This window comes from Callospermophilus lateralis, chromosome 14, assembly GCF_048772815.1.
Source record: "Callospermophilus lateralis isolate mCalLat2 chromosome 14, mCalLat2.hap1, whole genome shotgun sequence".
Taxonomy (NCBI): Eukaryota; Metazoa; Chordata; class Mammalia; order Rodentia; family Sciuridae; genus Callospermophilus; species Callospermophilus lateralis.
In genome coordinates this window covers 73,736,285-73,752,799 of record NC_135318.1, presented here as the reverse complement: position 1 = coordinate 73,752,799, position 16,515 = coordinate 73,736,285, and the positions used below count along the sequence as shown (strand labels likewise).

The 16,515-nt window shown below is 35.5% G+C and overlaps 1 protein-coding gene and 1 pseudogene across 1 annotated transcript in view; one reads left to right on the top strand and one right to left on the bottom strand.

Moving 5' to 3' along the window:
* Window positions 1-2,619, top strand: part of LOC143637856 (transmembrane protein 131-like) — a 95,948-nt gene extending 93,329 nt beyond the window's left edge. Inside the window, 4 exon segments of the mRNA XM_077105159.1 lie at window positions 122-271; window positions 1,173-1,338; window positions 2,064-2,185; window positions 2,288-2,619. Of these exon segments, the coding sequence (XP_076961274.1) occupies window positions 122-271; window positions 1,173-1,338; window positions 2,064-2,185; window positions 2,288-2,619 (770 nt within the window).
* Window positions 2,620-2,637: 18 nt separating this feature from the next.
* Window positions 2,638-16,515, bottom strand: part of LOC143637855 (iroquois-class homeodomain protein IRX-6-like) — a 127,286-nt pseudogene continuing 113,408 nt past the window's right edge.

The window sequence follows — 16,515 nt, the reverse complement described above, 5'->3', positions numbered from 1 at the left end:
ATTGTCATTTTGATCTAAGTGGTCAGCCACCGGAGGCTGGGGCGAGTGCCCACCTGGGAGGGAGAGAGGGAGCAGAATTAAGGAATTCCCCTCCCTTAACAAATGTCCGATTTTTGTGCAGGTACAAATAAGTTAGTGGACAACAGACCACCTGCCCTAGCAAAATTTCTCCCCAGTAGTCAAGAACCAGGCAACACCAGCAGCTCAGAGGGTGAGAAGGACTCTCCGCCACCAGAGTGGGATGAGGTGCCAATCCACAGGCCCGGCAGCTGTGAGTACCGACCTGGCGCCCGGGGCCACCCACACCCTACCCACACCCTACCCACACCGTGGGAGCATGTGCTCCAGCCATGTTGATAAAGGCTCACGCAGGGCTCTGTCCCCGGAAGCTGGACACCAGCACAGCACTGCCTCTGTGCACGGTGGAATGACCTGGTCGGGTTGTTGATCATCCAAGAGTTGTCACTCCACAATAGCGGTCTTTTGCCTGCAGCCAGCTCCTCACATCACGGTACTGGAGAGAATAGCAAGGGGCTGGCTGTGGCTCTGGAGACAAGGACACAGAGCCACAGGAAGAGGGCACTGCAGGTGGGCACTGCAGAGGAGCCAGGGCCTCTGCAGGACGCATCAAGCGGGCAGGGCTGAGGACCAGGAGCCCCCTCCTGCTCCTCGTCCTAGGGCAGCACTCGGAGCAGGACGGTGGTGGGTTTCCTGTCCAGTTGTGCTGGACTGCCATCTCGCTGCAGAGTAAACATTGTAAGACGTCTACCAGGAGTCTTTACGCCAGCCTGTGGACGGTACTTACCAGGCCAGGTGGATTCTCAGAGCGTATCCTTGTGATTTGGGGGCCCGGGCAGCTCACACCAAGGGGGAGATGAGTAGAACGGGGGGTGTTCAGCCCAGGTGGTGGCTTCAGCTGCTGTCCTGAGGAAGAGGAAGCAGAAGATGTCAAGACCCAAGAGCACCCGGCCAGCCTGGCAGGGACAGCGCAAGTGCCAGCCCCTGATGCCCCTGAGGGTACACACAAATGAACTCCTGGTTTCTCTTTAAAACCTTTAAGCAGAACACGTCAGTGCCTTAGCTTGAGTCCGACATGTGCTGAGAACGTCGGAAGTAGCTGATAAAGAGCACAAAATATCACATTAATGAGGCCTTTTGTGTTTAATTTCCAGCAACTGACAGTCTTTATAAACTTTCTCTGCAAACCCTCAACGCAGACATATTCTTAAAACAACGCCAGACCTCACCGAGCCCCGCCTCTCCGTCTCCCCATGCCGCCCCTTGCCCGTTCACCTCCCAGGGAAGCTACAGCAGCATCGTCAACAGCAACTCCGGCAGGTAGGGGCCTCTTCTCAGCAGGGGCATCCGATGGCCACCATCACTGTCCTGCCACACCTCGGGTACTTGCCCTTGGCCCTTGTACCTGGGGCCAACAATGATCCTGCTCCTATTCTGAGCCACTCCCTACTGTCACCCTGGACTGGCCAGGGCACTCTCAGCACACCAGGCATTAATTGAGGTTGGGGACACGGGTTTATGTGGTGCTAAGACCCTGATGTTGGGTGGGCTCTGGCTAGGACTGCAGATGGGCCCTGCCAGGGGACCCACTAGCAATGCTCGCTCAGGCAGAGCCCCTTTTGTCTGCCTGGGACCGTTAGCGAGTTGATTTTGGAGGGTGGGCTCACCAGGTGACAGCACCATCATGGGTATCTGTGTGTCCCATCCTGGAAGGCTCATGTAGGTTTCCCCAGAGTTGGCAAGAGGCTGTGACCACCATGGCTGGAGAGCCTGCTCAGGCCTTGCCACAGTAGGCTTGTCGCGCTGCTGTGCCAGGAGCCCCCTCTGAGGTCTACTCCCATGCAGGCAGTGGTGGCTCTGCAGAGTGGCCCCTCGCAGCATTCCCCAGAACACGATCGCAGCCTCTGCAGTCCCTAGACCCCTCACTGCCACCTAACAAAGTGGTCTGACCCACAGCGCGCTCAGAGCAGCCCCGAGAAGGCCCCGCTGGCCCTGCCGTGGTCACAGCTGGCCAGGACTCAGTCCTCACTCTGCTTCTTCCTTAGTGACCCGAAAATAAAGCAGCCAAACGGAAGCAAAAGCAAGTTGACGAAAGCAGCTTCGCTCCCAGGCAAGAACGGCAACCCCACCTTTGCTGCAGTCATGGCAGGTTATGACAAGAGCCCTGGTGAGTGCCCACATTTGCCCCAAGGTCGGCACACCTGGGCACAGGGCGGTCGCATGGCCCTGGTCACGGTTTGCCCTCACTGACACAGATCCACTGTCGCAGGTGGGGATGGCTTTGCTAAAGTGTCTTCAAGCAAAACAGACTTTTCCAGCAGCCTCAGTATCTCTCACATTCCCGTTGACAGTGACAGCTCCGACAGGTATGTGGTTGCCCCTGATCAGCAAGGAGGGCAGGACACCTCCACGCGGCCACCCGCCCCCCCTGAGGCATTTCCCTGTCTGTTAGGTGTGGCTAGCGCTGCTAAGAAGCCTTGTCTACTGGGGGAGCCACAGTCCCTGATGAAAGGGGTGCATCAGGCCCCGGCCGTGGGCCAGCAGACCCCAGTCCAGACATTTCCTCCTCGGTACCCTAGTGGGCTGGAGGGGGCACTCTGATGTCTTCTCGGGGAATCCTCATGAATCATCTGGGCCCTTTGACACATGTAGCAGTGTGATGGCATTAGCCACCTGCGCTGGTGAACCGCCTAGAGGAGTGACAGCAGGAGGACCCATGCCCTCTGTACCAGTGGGAAGTCCTAGGTGTGAAGCCACTTTATAAGAATAAGAGTAATTTGCTTTGTGGTTTGGGCAAAGAAAACTGTCTCTACCAGTTTAATTGCATTAATGTTTCTTTAATTTAAAATATTCAGATGGCATGATAAAAATTCCTGACAGTATTCTAAAGGAACTTTGCATGCCCTCTTATTTGGACCATTAACATGAAAACATAGCATCCTTTTTTCTAAAAGATATATACACGGAAGCTACAGCTCCATTCTTATCTTCTACGAAGCCACATACTTCTTCAAAATGATCTTTTCAGAAAGGTAACTAAATCTATACATGATTCTAAATTTGCTTATGTCATAGAACTATAAACACAGTTACACACACAGTATGTAATCATAATTGTATACTGATTAACACAAAATGTCTATAGAAGTATTCTGATCACAGCTGTACTTTTCTACATCAGGCTTTCAAATTGAATGATTGAAAATCATGCTTTCCTTATATTATTCCAAATTTTAAGTTTATCCATTGTTTTAGACTAAATGTAGCTCATATAACACTTGCTAGAGCAATGTTTTAAAAATTGGGTTACAGTCTAATGACATCAGCTAACTGACTTGAAATTAACACTTATTTTATAAAGATGAATTGGATAGGATGGTAAGGAATAGGAAGGGCTAGGAGATGACTAGCAAGAATGCTTCTACATGTATCACAAGCAGTAGGCACAAATGCCATCCAGCTTCTTACTGAGTGAGCACATGAGCTTGTGTGTGCAATGTTGCAAAATAATGTCCTACAGTTGGTTGCAATTTTAAAAGCTGAAAGCAATTCTTTTTGAGCTTACACAAGACAAAATAGACTGCTACTTTCTGGAATTGTGCAATATAATAATAAATTAAAACGGAAAACAATTTCCAAGCAGAGAGAGACATTTTATGAATCTTATAAGAGTCAAGTCTTTATAGTTTTAGTAAAATTTTAATAGAGCATGTGGAGAATGCATAAAGTCAAAAAATAGAAGAATTAGAATACTAGGTCATGAGTCAAATTAAAATATATTTATGTTTTATACTGAGAACACTTTCTAGTTTTTAAATATTTTTCAGTTAGTTTGTTAATATTTATATTAGTGAGCTATAAAATTAGATAACTATCATACAGTTCTAAGTATTTTCTCTATGATGTTTTTATTTTCCTTATTTAGGTATTTTTAAAGTATGTGTTGTCAGGTTTATCATATCAATTTCTTCTGTGTTTGTCTCTTATAAAGGAATCTTCTATGTCCAATGTGTATATTTTATCTTCCTATTTTGTCTAATAATACTGGAAAAGTTCCTGTTTTTTACCCATGTTTGTTTGTTTGTTTGTTTAAACACCAATATCATATCCATATAAACCCTATTAAATCTTCTATTAAACATCCTATATATTTTAATAGCTCATATGTGTATTTTAGACACACTGGTATTTCTAATATATTTTGGTTATTTTGATTATTTAAATAATTATAAATACTTTTTTAAAGTTGAACATAAAAAGTAGTCACAATTATCACTATATAGTCTGATGAATAATTATACTCTTTAAGACTCAAATAATAATAAGACCCAGATCAAGGTACAGAGAATTATAAGCATACCTAAATTTTATCTACCCACATAGGAAAAAATTTTAATGGTGCTTCCATCTGCAGGTCAAAATGGATGGCCCATACCACTCTGGTCTCATAGGATTATATTCTCTACTGACATTACAGCCCTCTTAGGTTGTGTAAGCACACCCTGTGATGCTCATACAATGAAACTATGGTATTTCTCAGACCATATACCTGGCTTTAAGTGATGAACAACTGTATTCTAATATTCTACAATGGTAGTCTAGTTTTGGCGACAGAGAAACCTCATAAAATTGGAATCACAAGAAAATGAAAGTACAAGTGAGGTCTTCCCTGCTTCATATGATGCTCTGCTGTCCACATAAATTACCATAGCATGCATTTATTTGTTAATTTTCATTTATTATGATATTGTATTATATGAATACACCAAATCTCTATTAGCCTATGGATTATTTCAATATGTGAAATTGTGTATACTATTAATTTGGATTTTCATATATGTACTTTTATACTTTTTACTCATCTGTTCTCTTTCTATTAGAGTTCATTATGGCAATTATGTATTTCTGGAGTTTTTTCCTTTCATTTAAGTATTTAAATAATACTTAAATAAATAATACTATGTGTTTACATAGTATTTTAATTTCAAATTATTTATTTATTGGTTGGAAATCTTTTCTTCTCTATCTTCACTTGTTATGTTTATGAACTAATTTAATCTGTTCTCCTCTGATGACTCCCAAGTTTCTTTCCCAGCCTAGAACTTTTCCCTGCATTTTCAACTCATATTTCCCACATGCTTATTTTAAATATTGATGTATAATATGCATTGCAGACTTAAAAGCTCTCAATCAAAACATTGGTATTTCCCCCCAATTTTTTTATGCTATGAGGCTTTATTTCAGCAACTGAATATTTACTTATGATTGTTTAGATCAAAAATCTTGAGGTTCTTATTTTTTTTAATTGGTTGTTCAAAACATTACAAAGCTCATGACATTTCATCTTCCATACATTTGATTCAAGTGGGTTATGAACTCCCATTTTTTACCCCAAATACAAGTTGCAGAATCACATCAGTTACACATCCACATTTTTATTCTCTAAATCATCTCTCAGCAACTTCCGTTGACTTTATTCCTCTAGACCTACCAGTACCTAACTTCTGCATTCATTTTTTACATCTTTGCTTATTTACTTATTTTTTAATCTGTCACATAAATGAGAATATAAATGGCATGATAAGAGGAATTTTTATTGAAATTTCAGAACCTAAAATAGCTCATAACAGGCAATCAGAATTATATAGTAAATTAAAATCTTGGGTTAATAAAATATTAGGACTCTCTTTGGTATAGGACACATATGTTCAATTCTCCTTATTGTTAAAATCTATAAATATATTTGTTTTATTTATGAGAGACATTATTCAAAACAGTGATAATGCTTGATAATATTATAATATAGCATGTTTTCATGAATTTTGACAGTAGTATATTCTCTGCATTTATAGTAACTTGTGTAAAATATATTGTCCTTTAATGTAAATTGTATCTAAGTTCTAACCTTGAGTAGTTGTTAATAAATTTTGTTCTAGGATTCTTGGCCCCGATCACCAAGAATGTCCCTTCCTGTCTTAGTTCAGGCTGCTAAACTGAAGTACCAAAGACTGATTAGCTAATGAAAAAAACAAAAATCTGAACGTTCTGGAGGCTGGAAGTCTTAGGATAAGAATGCCAGCATTTCAGGCTCTGGTCAGGGCTCCATTCTCAGTTACAGACTTACAACTTTTTGTATCAACTTTTTGTGTCCTCATAAGGCAAGAGAGCTCATTAGGGTTTCATGAGTTCTCCATGCTTATAACATTATAAATTCCCCAATTTATCACCTTAAAATTAGGATTTAACATATGAATTTAGGGAGACATATGCATTCAGTCTGCGGTATCCTCTTGTAAAAATTAACATTAGGAAATATACAGTGGAGTCTGTAATCGCATGTGGGCAAATAGTTTTCATTTCTGAATTTTTATTAACTCATCTTCTCCTTTTAATTTTGACAGTGTGCAAGTTGCCAAATGTATGAATAAAAATAATCTTCTACAAAATCTAATTATTATCTCTTATAGCATCTCCTACAACATCTAATATTGTGCTTTTTTGAGTAGACATCTTAAAACTTCAGCAATTTAAAAGTGACTAATATTAATTAATTCACCTGCAGAGGGTGATTATTATCAAACTATTCTTTTTGAAATTTGCGTTTGTTCATTTTAGTTATACACAACAGTAGAGTTTATTTTGACATGTTCATACAAACATGGAATATCTTATTCTAATTAGGATCCCAATCTGTGGATGTGCATAATGTTGAGATTCATGGTGGTATATTCATATATGTACATTGGAAAATTATGTCATATTTATTCCATTGTCTTTCCTTTTCCTGTCACCTCTGTTTTACCTTTACTCATTTTGTCTATCCACTGAACTTATATTCTTCCTCTCCACCCCCTGGTTGTGTGTTCTCATCCACATATTAGAGAGAAAATTCAAACTTTGTTTTGTGGTATTGGTTTATTTCACTTACCATGATAGTCTCCATATTCATCCATTTATCAGCAAATGTCATGGAGTTAATCTTCTTTATGGCTGAGTAATATTACATTGTATATATACCACATTATCTTTATACATTTACCTGCTGAAAGCGTCTATGTTGATTCTATAGCTTAGCTCTTGTGAATTGAACTTCTAGAAATATTGATGTGGCTGTGTCATTGTACTGTGCTGATTTTAAGTTCTTTGTAATATACCAAAGAGTGGGATGGCTAGGTCAAATAGTGGTTACATTTCTAGTTTTTTGAGGAATCTCTATACTGCTCTCCAGAATGGTTGCACCAATTTGCAGCCCCACCAACAATGCAAGGGTGTATCTTTTTCCCCAGATCCTTGTCAACGTTTATTGTAATTTGCATTCTTGATAATTGCCAATCTGACAAGAGTGACATGAAAACTCAATGTAGTGTTAAATTGCCTTTTTCTAATTGCTAGAGATATTGAACTTTTTAAATGTATTTGTTGACCATTTGTATTTCTACTTCTGAGAAGTGTCTATTTAGTTCCTTTCCTCTTTGTTTGTTTGTTTTGTTAAAGTTTTTTTAGTTCTTTGTATGAAGTCCAATAGAATAGAATAGGAGTCACAGATAAACCCACATGAATACAGTTATTTCATACTCAACAAAGGCACCAAAAACATACGTTGTAGAAAAGATAGCCTGTTCAACAAATGGTTCTGGGAAAACTGGAAATCCATATGTATCAGAAGGAAATTCTACCTCTATCTCTCATCCTGCACAAAATTCAACTCAAAATGGATCAAGAATCTAGGCTTCAGTCCAGAAACCCTCAAGCTACAAGAAGAAAATTTATGACTAACACTTCAACATGTTGGCTCAGAAACTGACTTCTTCAAGAAGACTCCTAAAGCACAAGAAGTAAAATCCAAAATCAATAAACATGATGTTATCAAACAGAAAAGTTTCTTCACAGCAAAGGAAAAAATCAAGAATGTTAACAGAAACCCTACAGAATCTAAGGAAATATTTGGCACTCATACCTTAGATAATGCCTTAATTTTCAGAATATTTAAACTGTTCTTAATTATTTGCAAAAAGTACTTAATTTTCTTAAGAATTGATGAAGTAAATATCACTGTGTGATTTAGGAATTATTGAGAATTTTGATGAGTAAAAATAACCTCACATTATGGAGGGATTTCTGCATTCAAAGATTCAGTGAAATTAGGGTCTAGAAGCTTAAATTAACTTAAAATACAGATGTCTTTCTTAGGTCTATTATTTAAAACTATGATGGAAATACTTGCAGAATGTTTCATTAGAATACCAACTTATACTGGGAGTGGTGGCTCATGCCTGTAATCTCCAGGGCTTGGGAGGCTGAGAAAGAAGGATCACGAGTTTAAAGCTAGTCTAAGCAAAAGTGAGGCACTAAGCAATTCAGAGACAATTTAGAAACAATTCTGTCTTTAAATAAAATGCAAAGTAGGGCTGGGGATGTTACTCAGTGCTCAAGTGCCCCTGAGTTCAATCCCTGGTATCACTCCCCCCCAAAAAATAAATACCAACTTATATATCACAAAACAATTTGTTAGTACAGTCAATTATGATGATTCCAAATTCAATGTTTGTCAGTAATTTAAAACCACAGTTTTGACATACAGGTGAAAGGTGGTTTGTATTAATGATACTTTTCAATGAAAATTGAGTAAAATAATTGGCTCAGCCACATGATGATCATCAGAACACCATTTTTCTTTGTACAGAGAGTAGTTTCTGAGTAACTTTAGTGAACTTTGTAGGAAGAAATATCACATATGAAAAAGTAGCAGAGACTTTTATTTTGGAAAATAGTATCTTCAATTTCTGACTAAACAACTTCCTGGAGTTATGACTTTGGGTAATTTGTTTAGATGGTCTCAATTTTTGGTTCATAAACTTTTTTTTGTACTGGGCATTAAATCCAGGGATACTTTACCACTAAGCCAAACCCCAGTCCTTTATTTATTTATTTATTATTTATTTTTACTTTTAGACAGTATCTCTCTAGGATGTTTAGGGCTCACTAAGTTGTCAAGGCTGACTTTGAACTTGAGATTCTCCTGATTCAGCCTCCTGAGCCACTGGGATTACAAGCATGCACCACCATGTCCTGCTTGTTTCATTATCCTTAAATAAAAGACCAAATATCTTTTTTGTAGTTCTCAACAGCATAAAGAGAATTGAAGCAACATGCAGTACTCCCCATATTTCTGAAGAGTAATGTAGAAAGTAGAGTGAACTCAACAATGAAATAATTAACAGATTTAATATTCTCAAACATAAAACACAAGTGAAAATAATAAATTTAAATTTGCTGACTTTTAGATTATTATAGACCATAGCTCTGTGAGCAGCTTTGTAAAGTATCATTTTTCAAATGTTATGGGCTTTTTGCTCACTGTGGCAATGTTCTGCTATGCAGAGGTAGAGAAAAAGCAACCTTGGACAGTGTGCAAAATAAGGGGTGCAACTGTGTTCCAAGAAAATGTTTTTTTGGACATTGAAGTTTGCATTTTATATAAATATTATGTTTCACAAGATACAATTCTTATTGTTACTTTTTAACCCCACTTTAAAATGTAAAACTCATTTTTAATTCGTGTACTATTCAAATGTTGGCAGAGGCCAAGTTTAGCCTGCAGAGTGGTTTAAAAACAGTGTATGTTAAATCAGTGAGAGTAGGAGAAACAGGTATACCTGGATTTATAGAAATATTCTGTAAAGAATCATTAATAAGGGAATAATATGAGACCCAAATCCTTCATTTATTGGCCTATTCCTTTGTAGTGAACTTTATTCTAGGCAAATATTTTATCCTATACACCTTGATCTGTTCATCATTCAAAACTACTTCACTTCAGAAATAGGAAATTTGAACTTCTTATTTTGTGGTCACTATCAGTTCCATCTCTCTCGTGTTTCATCATACTCTCTTACTTTATGGGACATTTTAACTCCTTCATGTTAAATTATCACCTAATTTATGTCTCTGTTTTTTTCTGTTGTTGTTGTTTTGTTTCACTAAATAAATCCCATGCACCATTATTTAAGCTACTCTTTACCTTTTCTCTGACATTGGGTGAAAGTCAACTCCTAGTACCTCATTTCTATGAGCATTTTCTTTCATTTGTTCATCAACTGGAAATATGAGTTTTGGGAATATATAAAATAATAAAAAGAAATAAAAATGACAATAATATTATATAATAATATAGTAATGATGTGTTAAAATATAATAAAAACTAAAAAAAACAAAAATAAAAATGTAAATAAATACTCAACAAAACAGAAAGCCTCTACCAAATACGTTCTACACATAAATTGCCCATCAACATTGCTTAGACATATCATCAATTCAAAAATTGAGCACGCAGTGTAAGCCAGTTCCTCCTCTAAATACTGAATGCATGGGAGTGAATACTTAATTATTAATAGCTAAATGTAACAAAATAACAAGATTGTTTTATGAGAAATAAAAAAGGGAACTAACTAATTAATCTAGGAAAATATATTTGTGCTGAGTTCTAAAAAAAACTTGGTTTAGTATTGAGAAGAGAAAAAGAAAGAGAATTCTTCAGGAAAAATTGAATGTTTGAAAGCATGGAGTAAAGTTATTGTTGGGCAACAACAAGGAAACTAATTTATTTGTTTGGTATATTACCTCTGGAGAGACAGTAAATATTTTGAGGATAAGAAATTAAGGTTAGGATGGGGAGGACTTTGTAAGTTATTTGGACCCTCAATATTTGTCCTAAAGAAAACTTACTGCCAGTAGAATTTTTTGAAAATTAAGGTGACATGATATTTTCTTCACATTCAGAAGATAACTTTTAGAATCTCAGGGAATTGGAGATGGCAGTCCTGGAGTCTGAGGCCCATAAGGATGTCCTTGCTGTAAAAAAAAAAAAAATGAGAAAAAAAGCTGGCATGGCTCAGGGTTACTCTAGTAGAGGAGGATGACAATGAGGTTGGACTTGCTTGAGCAACTGGATTGTTGTAATATAATTTACAGAAATGAGAAATAATGGGCAAAAACAGAGTTTTGAGGAAAATGAGTTTATTTTACAGTCTAGGTAGATTTAAAAACAAAACTGAAGAAAAATTTCCAAAGCAAGCAGTTGATTTCACCAGGTATGAGACTGAATAAAGGGAACCATATAGAAATATCTGGTAATTGTCAGAATATTCTCAGGATTTGAAGCATAGGCACATGTGCGATTACCCACCATCAACAACTCACAGTTATGTGGGAGCAAGGGCTGTGCCATCTTTGTTCATGGCAGTATTTCAGTGTCTCAGAAGAACATCCAGTACATCTCAGGAACTTAATAATAATTTATAATTTTTCTAACAGAATAAATCAGATGTCTTGATACATTCGCTTTATGGGAATAAAAAGAAAAGAAGAAAAGAAAGTAGCTATCAGAAGCACTCTTTTTTTCTCCACATATTTTTTTTTAGTGAAATCAAAGTAATGATTCCAAAACCCAAATTGCACCATACCTTTCTCCTCCTTACACCATCTCAAAGAATCCCCATTGCTCATACCCAGATGTTAATGGCTGTTGGTGGTTTATACATTCTCATCCACTGTCTGCATGTATTTATTTCACTCTCATTTTATTTGCATATGATTAATGCCATCCTTCTGTTTTGATACTGCACTGGGAAGATTTTACTTGCTCTTAACTAACCAGTGCAATCTCACTTCTCTTAGCACATGTTTGAACTTGTCATACAATGATCCAGTGCATTGATGATTGACATTCTAACTCAATAGGTCCTTTTTTTACTACACATATATGGTATCTACTGCAGCTATCTTAGGGGTAAGTTTTAAAATGTTGACAATTACAGACAATATTGAGACTCACCAGACATCAAAAACAAAATTCTAATGAAGACTTTACCAATGGCTGCTTTGGTCCCTCTGAATTTCCCAGCTAATAGTTACTGAAGCATGAAAAAATTCTTTACTATGACATGTAAGGTTGCTTATCTTCTCTCCTGATTTATAGCTGAGCTTCACCTTTCCCATTGTCAGCTCTGATTTTTATTTTTAATATCTTATTAAGCATTTTTTATCTCCACTGTCTCTTGAGAAATACAAAGAAATATAGAACTAAATAGCTAATTGTCTAAATAATTTTTTATGAAAGAAAATTTAGCACACAAAAAAGAGATTATTTAAAAATATTTTTTCAAACATATTCTTAATAAAATCAATACACATAGAAACTATTCCTTACTTATTTGGATACACAGAAGCACCAAATTTATATAAGACCCTTTTTTCACCCTAATTTTTTTGATGCAATTAGAAACACTAAGGGGAGGGAGGGCATTTGAAAAATCTTGTCAATTTATAAGTGGGTTCATGTCTAACAATGGACTATTTCACACAGAGAACTTCTATTTTCCTCATTTCAATGACAGAAAACAGAGGTGATGCTCACAGAGCACAGGTATATTGTGCTGCATCTCACAAATGGGTGGCAAAAAATAAGGTGGTAACATTGTTCTGCTGACAGCTGCAATCCAAGCACACTCCTTCCCAGTTCCTTGATATACATGTCTGTTGAGAGATTTCAGACTATCAGTAGTTACTCATGTTTCTTTTCTGTGAAGATAACAAGAGCCACTTAATATTTTAAAAATCACCTCATTTGGCTCAATTTATTGAATCTTCATACTGCCCTATCTTTCTGCAATCCATTCTGAACTTGCACAGCCTGCTTTGTTACCATCAGAACCCTGGCTCTGAGCTAAAAATGAATATCAAAGATTGAGCCTAAGGCTGTTTTGAATCATTTCCAAGGGATGATTATTCTGTCTGAAACTCTATTATTGTGTTTTTTTAAATAACTTGCCAGACAGAAAGGTAGTGTAAGAATTCGCAAGTCATATATCCATGGGCCATGTAAGATTTTTCTCCAGAATATGGAAGATTGTTTATTTACAGGGACTTCTTATTGTTTCCCTTCATTTTCAAAGAGAGTCCTGAAGCTGAAGAATCACTGTAGGAGTCTTTGAATACACAAACTTAACATTTAAATAAGCAATAATTCATCTGTTTTAAGATCTAAAATTTTCAAAATCTCATTTTCTCCACAAAAGTTCAGAGCTAAGTATGGCATCCACTATTTAGATTTTTATGAGAAAAGAAGAATTAATAGGTAAATTATAGCCCAGTGCCTGGCATGCACTTAGTATGTTATCATATTTATTGCTATTATTATTAGTGTTATAATTGTTATTTTGGGTTTTTTTTATTTGTTGATTCAAGAAAACTGTATTCCTACTTCACTTTTGCTCTTAATTTTTAATTATTTTATTCTTTCAATTGTCTTCTTATCTTTCAAGTGTATATGGAAATTTTAGTATTCATGGATTTTTTGTTAAAATTTTTACTTTAATTCTCTAGTGATAACAAAACATATAAATGAAATACCCTTATTTTTATCAACTATTATGAATTTCCCTAGTTTATTGGTTTATTGATGATAATTTTCACACTTAATTTGGTTACTATCCACATGTAGCAAATAAAATCATAAAACATTGTGTACCATAAATGAATGACATTACTTCTTTCTTGATCAGCATCTAACAGTTGTATAAACCAATCTCAACCATAATTAATGATATAGATGAAGTTTATCTTCATCCAGGAGACTTTGTTTATTTGAAAAATCTTGGGTATATATATCTTTCTTATGTTTTATTTTCCTTTGTCTTTTAATTTAGGAATCCTTTTTATATTATTCTTAATGGTTTATGCAAACATAAGTTTTCTCCTTCACTAGATTGTAAACTGCTAAAAGTAAAAGATGATATCTTGTAGGCTATGTGCCTAACACATTAAACTATGTTAGGCATTCATAGCGACTAATATGGTGCAAAAATAAATATTTATGAATTAAGAATTTCATGTAAAGGAAGTGTAATAATAAATAACATAAACTGAAAGCAAGTATTCTCTTGTCACAAGTCACAAATTCAACATTTTTATTTGTAGCTCTTTATTTTTTGTGAAAAATATGCCTTTTTTAAATAAGCAAACATGGATACTTAATTTTATCTCACTGATATGGTGTTCCTAAAAATACAATGCTGATTTTCTTTCTTTACTATCCTGCTATTTATTTTGTTATCCAAATTTTTCTTGAACTTACAATACTTTCAAAACAAGGCAATGCATGATCATTTTATGAGATATTAAGTATTGCTAATATAACCTAAGTCTGTTGTATTGTAGAAGGCTGTGTTCTAGGTATTTAGTTAGACCAATTTGAAAGAGTGAATTTTGACAACATTTTAGGCCTGAAACAAACCCATTTTGTTAAAAAAGAAAAATTAGTTGTTATATGCATATGGTAATAATAAATCTCAGCAGAATTCTTGATACTTTTTTTGAGTTTTCTCTTGGAATTATTCTGGAAATGTTTATATACAAATTTAAATGCTGATATTAGGATATTAAAACAAACAAAAACTGGAATCAAGCTGTAGAAGTATATTTCTAATTTATTTTATGTGTTCACGTGAAATTATAAAAAATCTTCATACTAAGGAATTCATTTCTACAGTGAAGATTATGATAGTCACAGGATTTATACTGTGCACTGTATATTAGTCTGGTAATAATTTCAGCTGATACTCAATATAATCTTACTTGATTGGAGGAGGTTAAATAATTACACTTTATTTTCCCCTTGTTTTACTAAAGTTTATTTTCATCTTAAATTAGATAATCCTAGTGCTTGTCTTCATATTGATTTCTTGATGATTGTTTATTCTGACACAAATAAATAATAGGAACTCAGCACTTAGTTGTTCTTAAAAGAACAAAAAGATCTTTTATGGTCACTTAAGACCAGAGACTCTATGTTTCCAGGCTAACTCAGCAAAATAATTATATTTATGAAATGTGATACTAGTATCTATCTCAAGATTAAATAGGGCTTGATTCTTATGATGTGTATTTTAGAAATACACCTGATCACTGTAATATGTACCTGAAAATACTGAGAATGCATCTTGTCCAGAAGCAATTTAATCTGTATATAGAAGCTAAGTGCTTTCTAACAGAGTATAAATAAAAGGAAATAGGTCAAGAAAGTAAAATAAATCAAACAAAATTTACCTGCCAAATTTTTACTCACAGGCCTGCATGTATGTATGCATGTATATGTTCTCCTGAGAAAGTTGAACAGAAATTCAGTGACTAACAATAACATATATTCAAAGGAAATTAGAATGATTTTTTTTGCAGTGACTTAAACTTCTTTATGAAAGATGCCCATAACAACTCTAACTTGCAAAATAGTGTAACATTCTGCAGAAAGCAGCACTGAGTTTGTTTCTGTCTGTTGATCACCTTGATTTAGACGTTTTGGAAACCAAATGTGGAAATGTTATTTCTCCTGTTTTAAAACATAAATATTTCAGCATATAGATGTAAATGTAGCATCTGATCATGGGACAAAATAAGTCCTCTCAACTTGGCTATATCTATAATTCAAAGCAAAGTAGAAAATTGTATTTACAAATAAGGCTTAAATTCTTTACACCTGTAATTAACTGTTCAGCATTCAAAATTTCAGACCATACCTGCAAAAGGTCTGTAACATTTAATTAATTCTTCAATTATTCTACAAATGTAGATTAGCCACTGTGGTATATTTAAAGATATTTTTTAAGAACCCATTCAAAGTTTACCCTAATTTTAAATGCACTCATTAATTGAGAACAAAGATAACCATCATTTAAAGTTCTGGTAAACTGAGAACTCTCCCTCCAAGCTTTTATTACTCATAAAATTCACTTACCTTTCTCTTCTCAAAAAATTCAGTGGGTATGAACTGAGGTTGTGACTCAGAGGTAGAACACTTGCTTAGCATGTGTGAGGCACTGGTTCAATCACATAAATATATAAATACAATAAAACTCAGCACCACATGAATATATAAATACAATAAAAGTATTGTGTTCATCTAAAACTAAAATTTTTAAAAAATTTAATAGGTAATTATATGATGACTTTTTAAAAATATTTTTCTTTCGATAATTACATGACATTAGGATGCATTTTGACATATTATACATACATAGAATAAGTATAACTTGTTCGAATTTTTATCCCATTTTGTTGGTTGAACATGATGCGGAGTTATACTGATCACGTATACATATGTGAGCATAGAAACTTATGTCTGACTCATTCTAATGTCTTTCCTATTCCTATCCCCCCACTCTTTCCTTCATTCTCCTTTTTGTAATCTAATGAACTTCTAATGTTTCCCTCCCCGATATGTGAATGCCCACCCATATCATATAGAGTATTAATCTCCAGAATATACAAAGAACTCAAAAATAAATAAAAATAAAAACTCAGTCAATAAATAGGCTAAAAAAGCCACTTCATAGAAAAAGCTATGTGGGTTAGGATCCACATACCAGACAAAACATTCTGCCTTTGGGTTTTTGGTTTTGGCTTATTTCACTTGGCATGCTATTCAGCAGTTCCATCCACTTA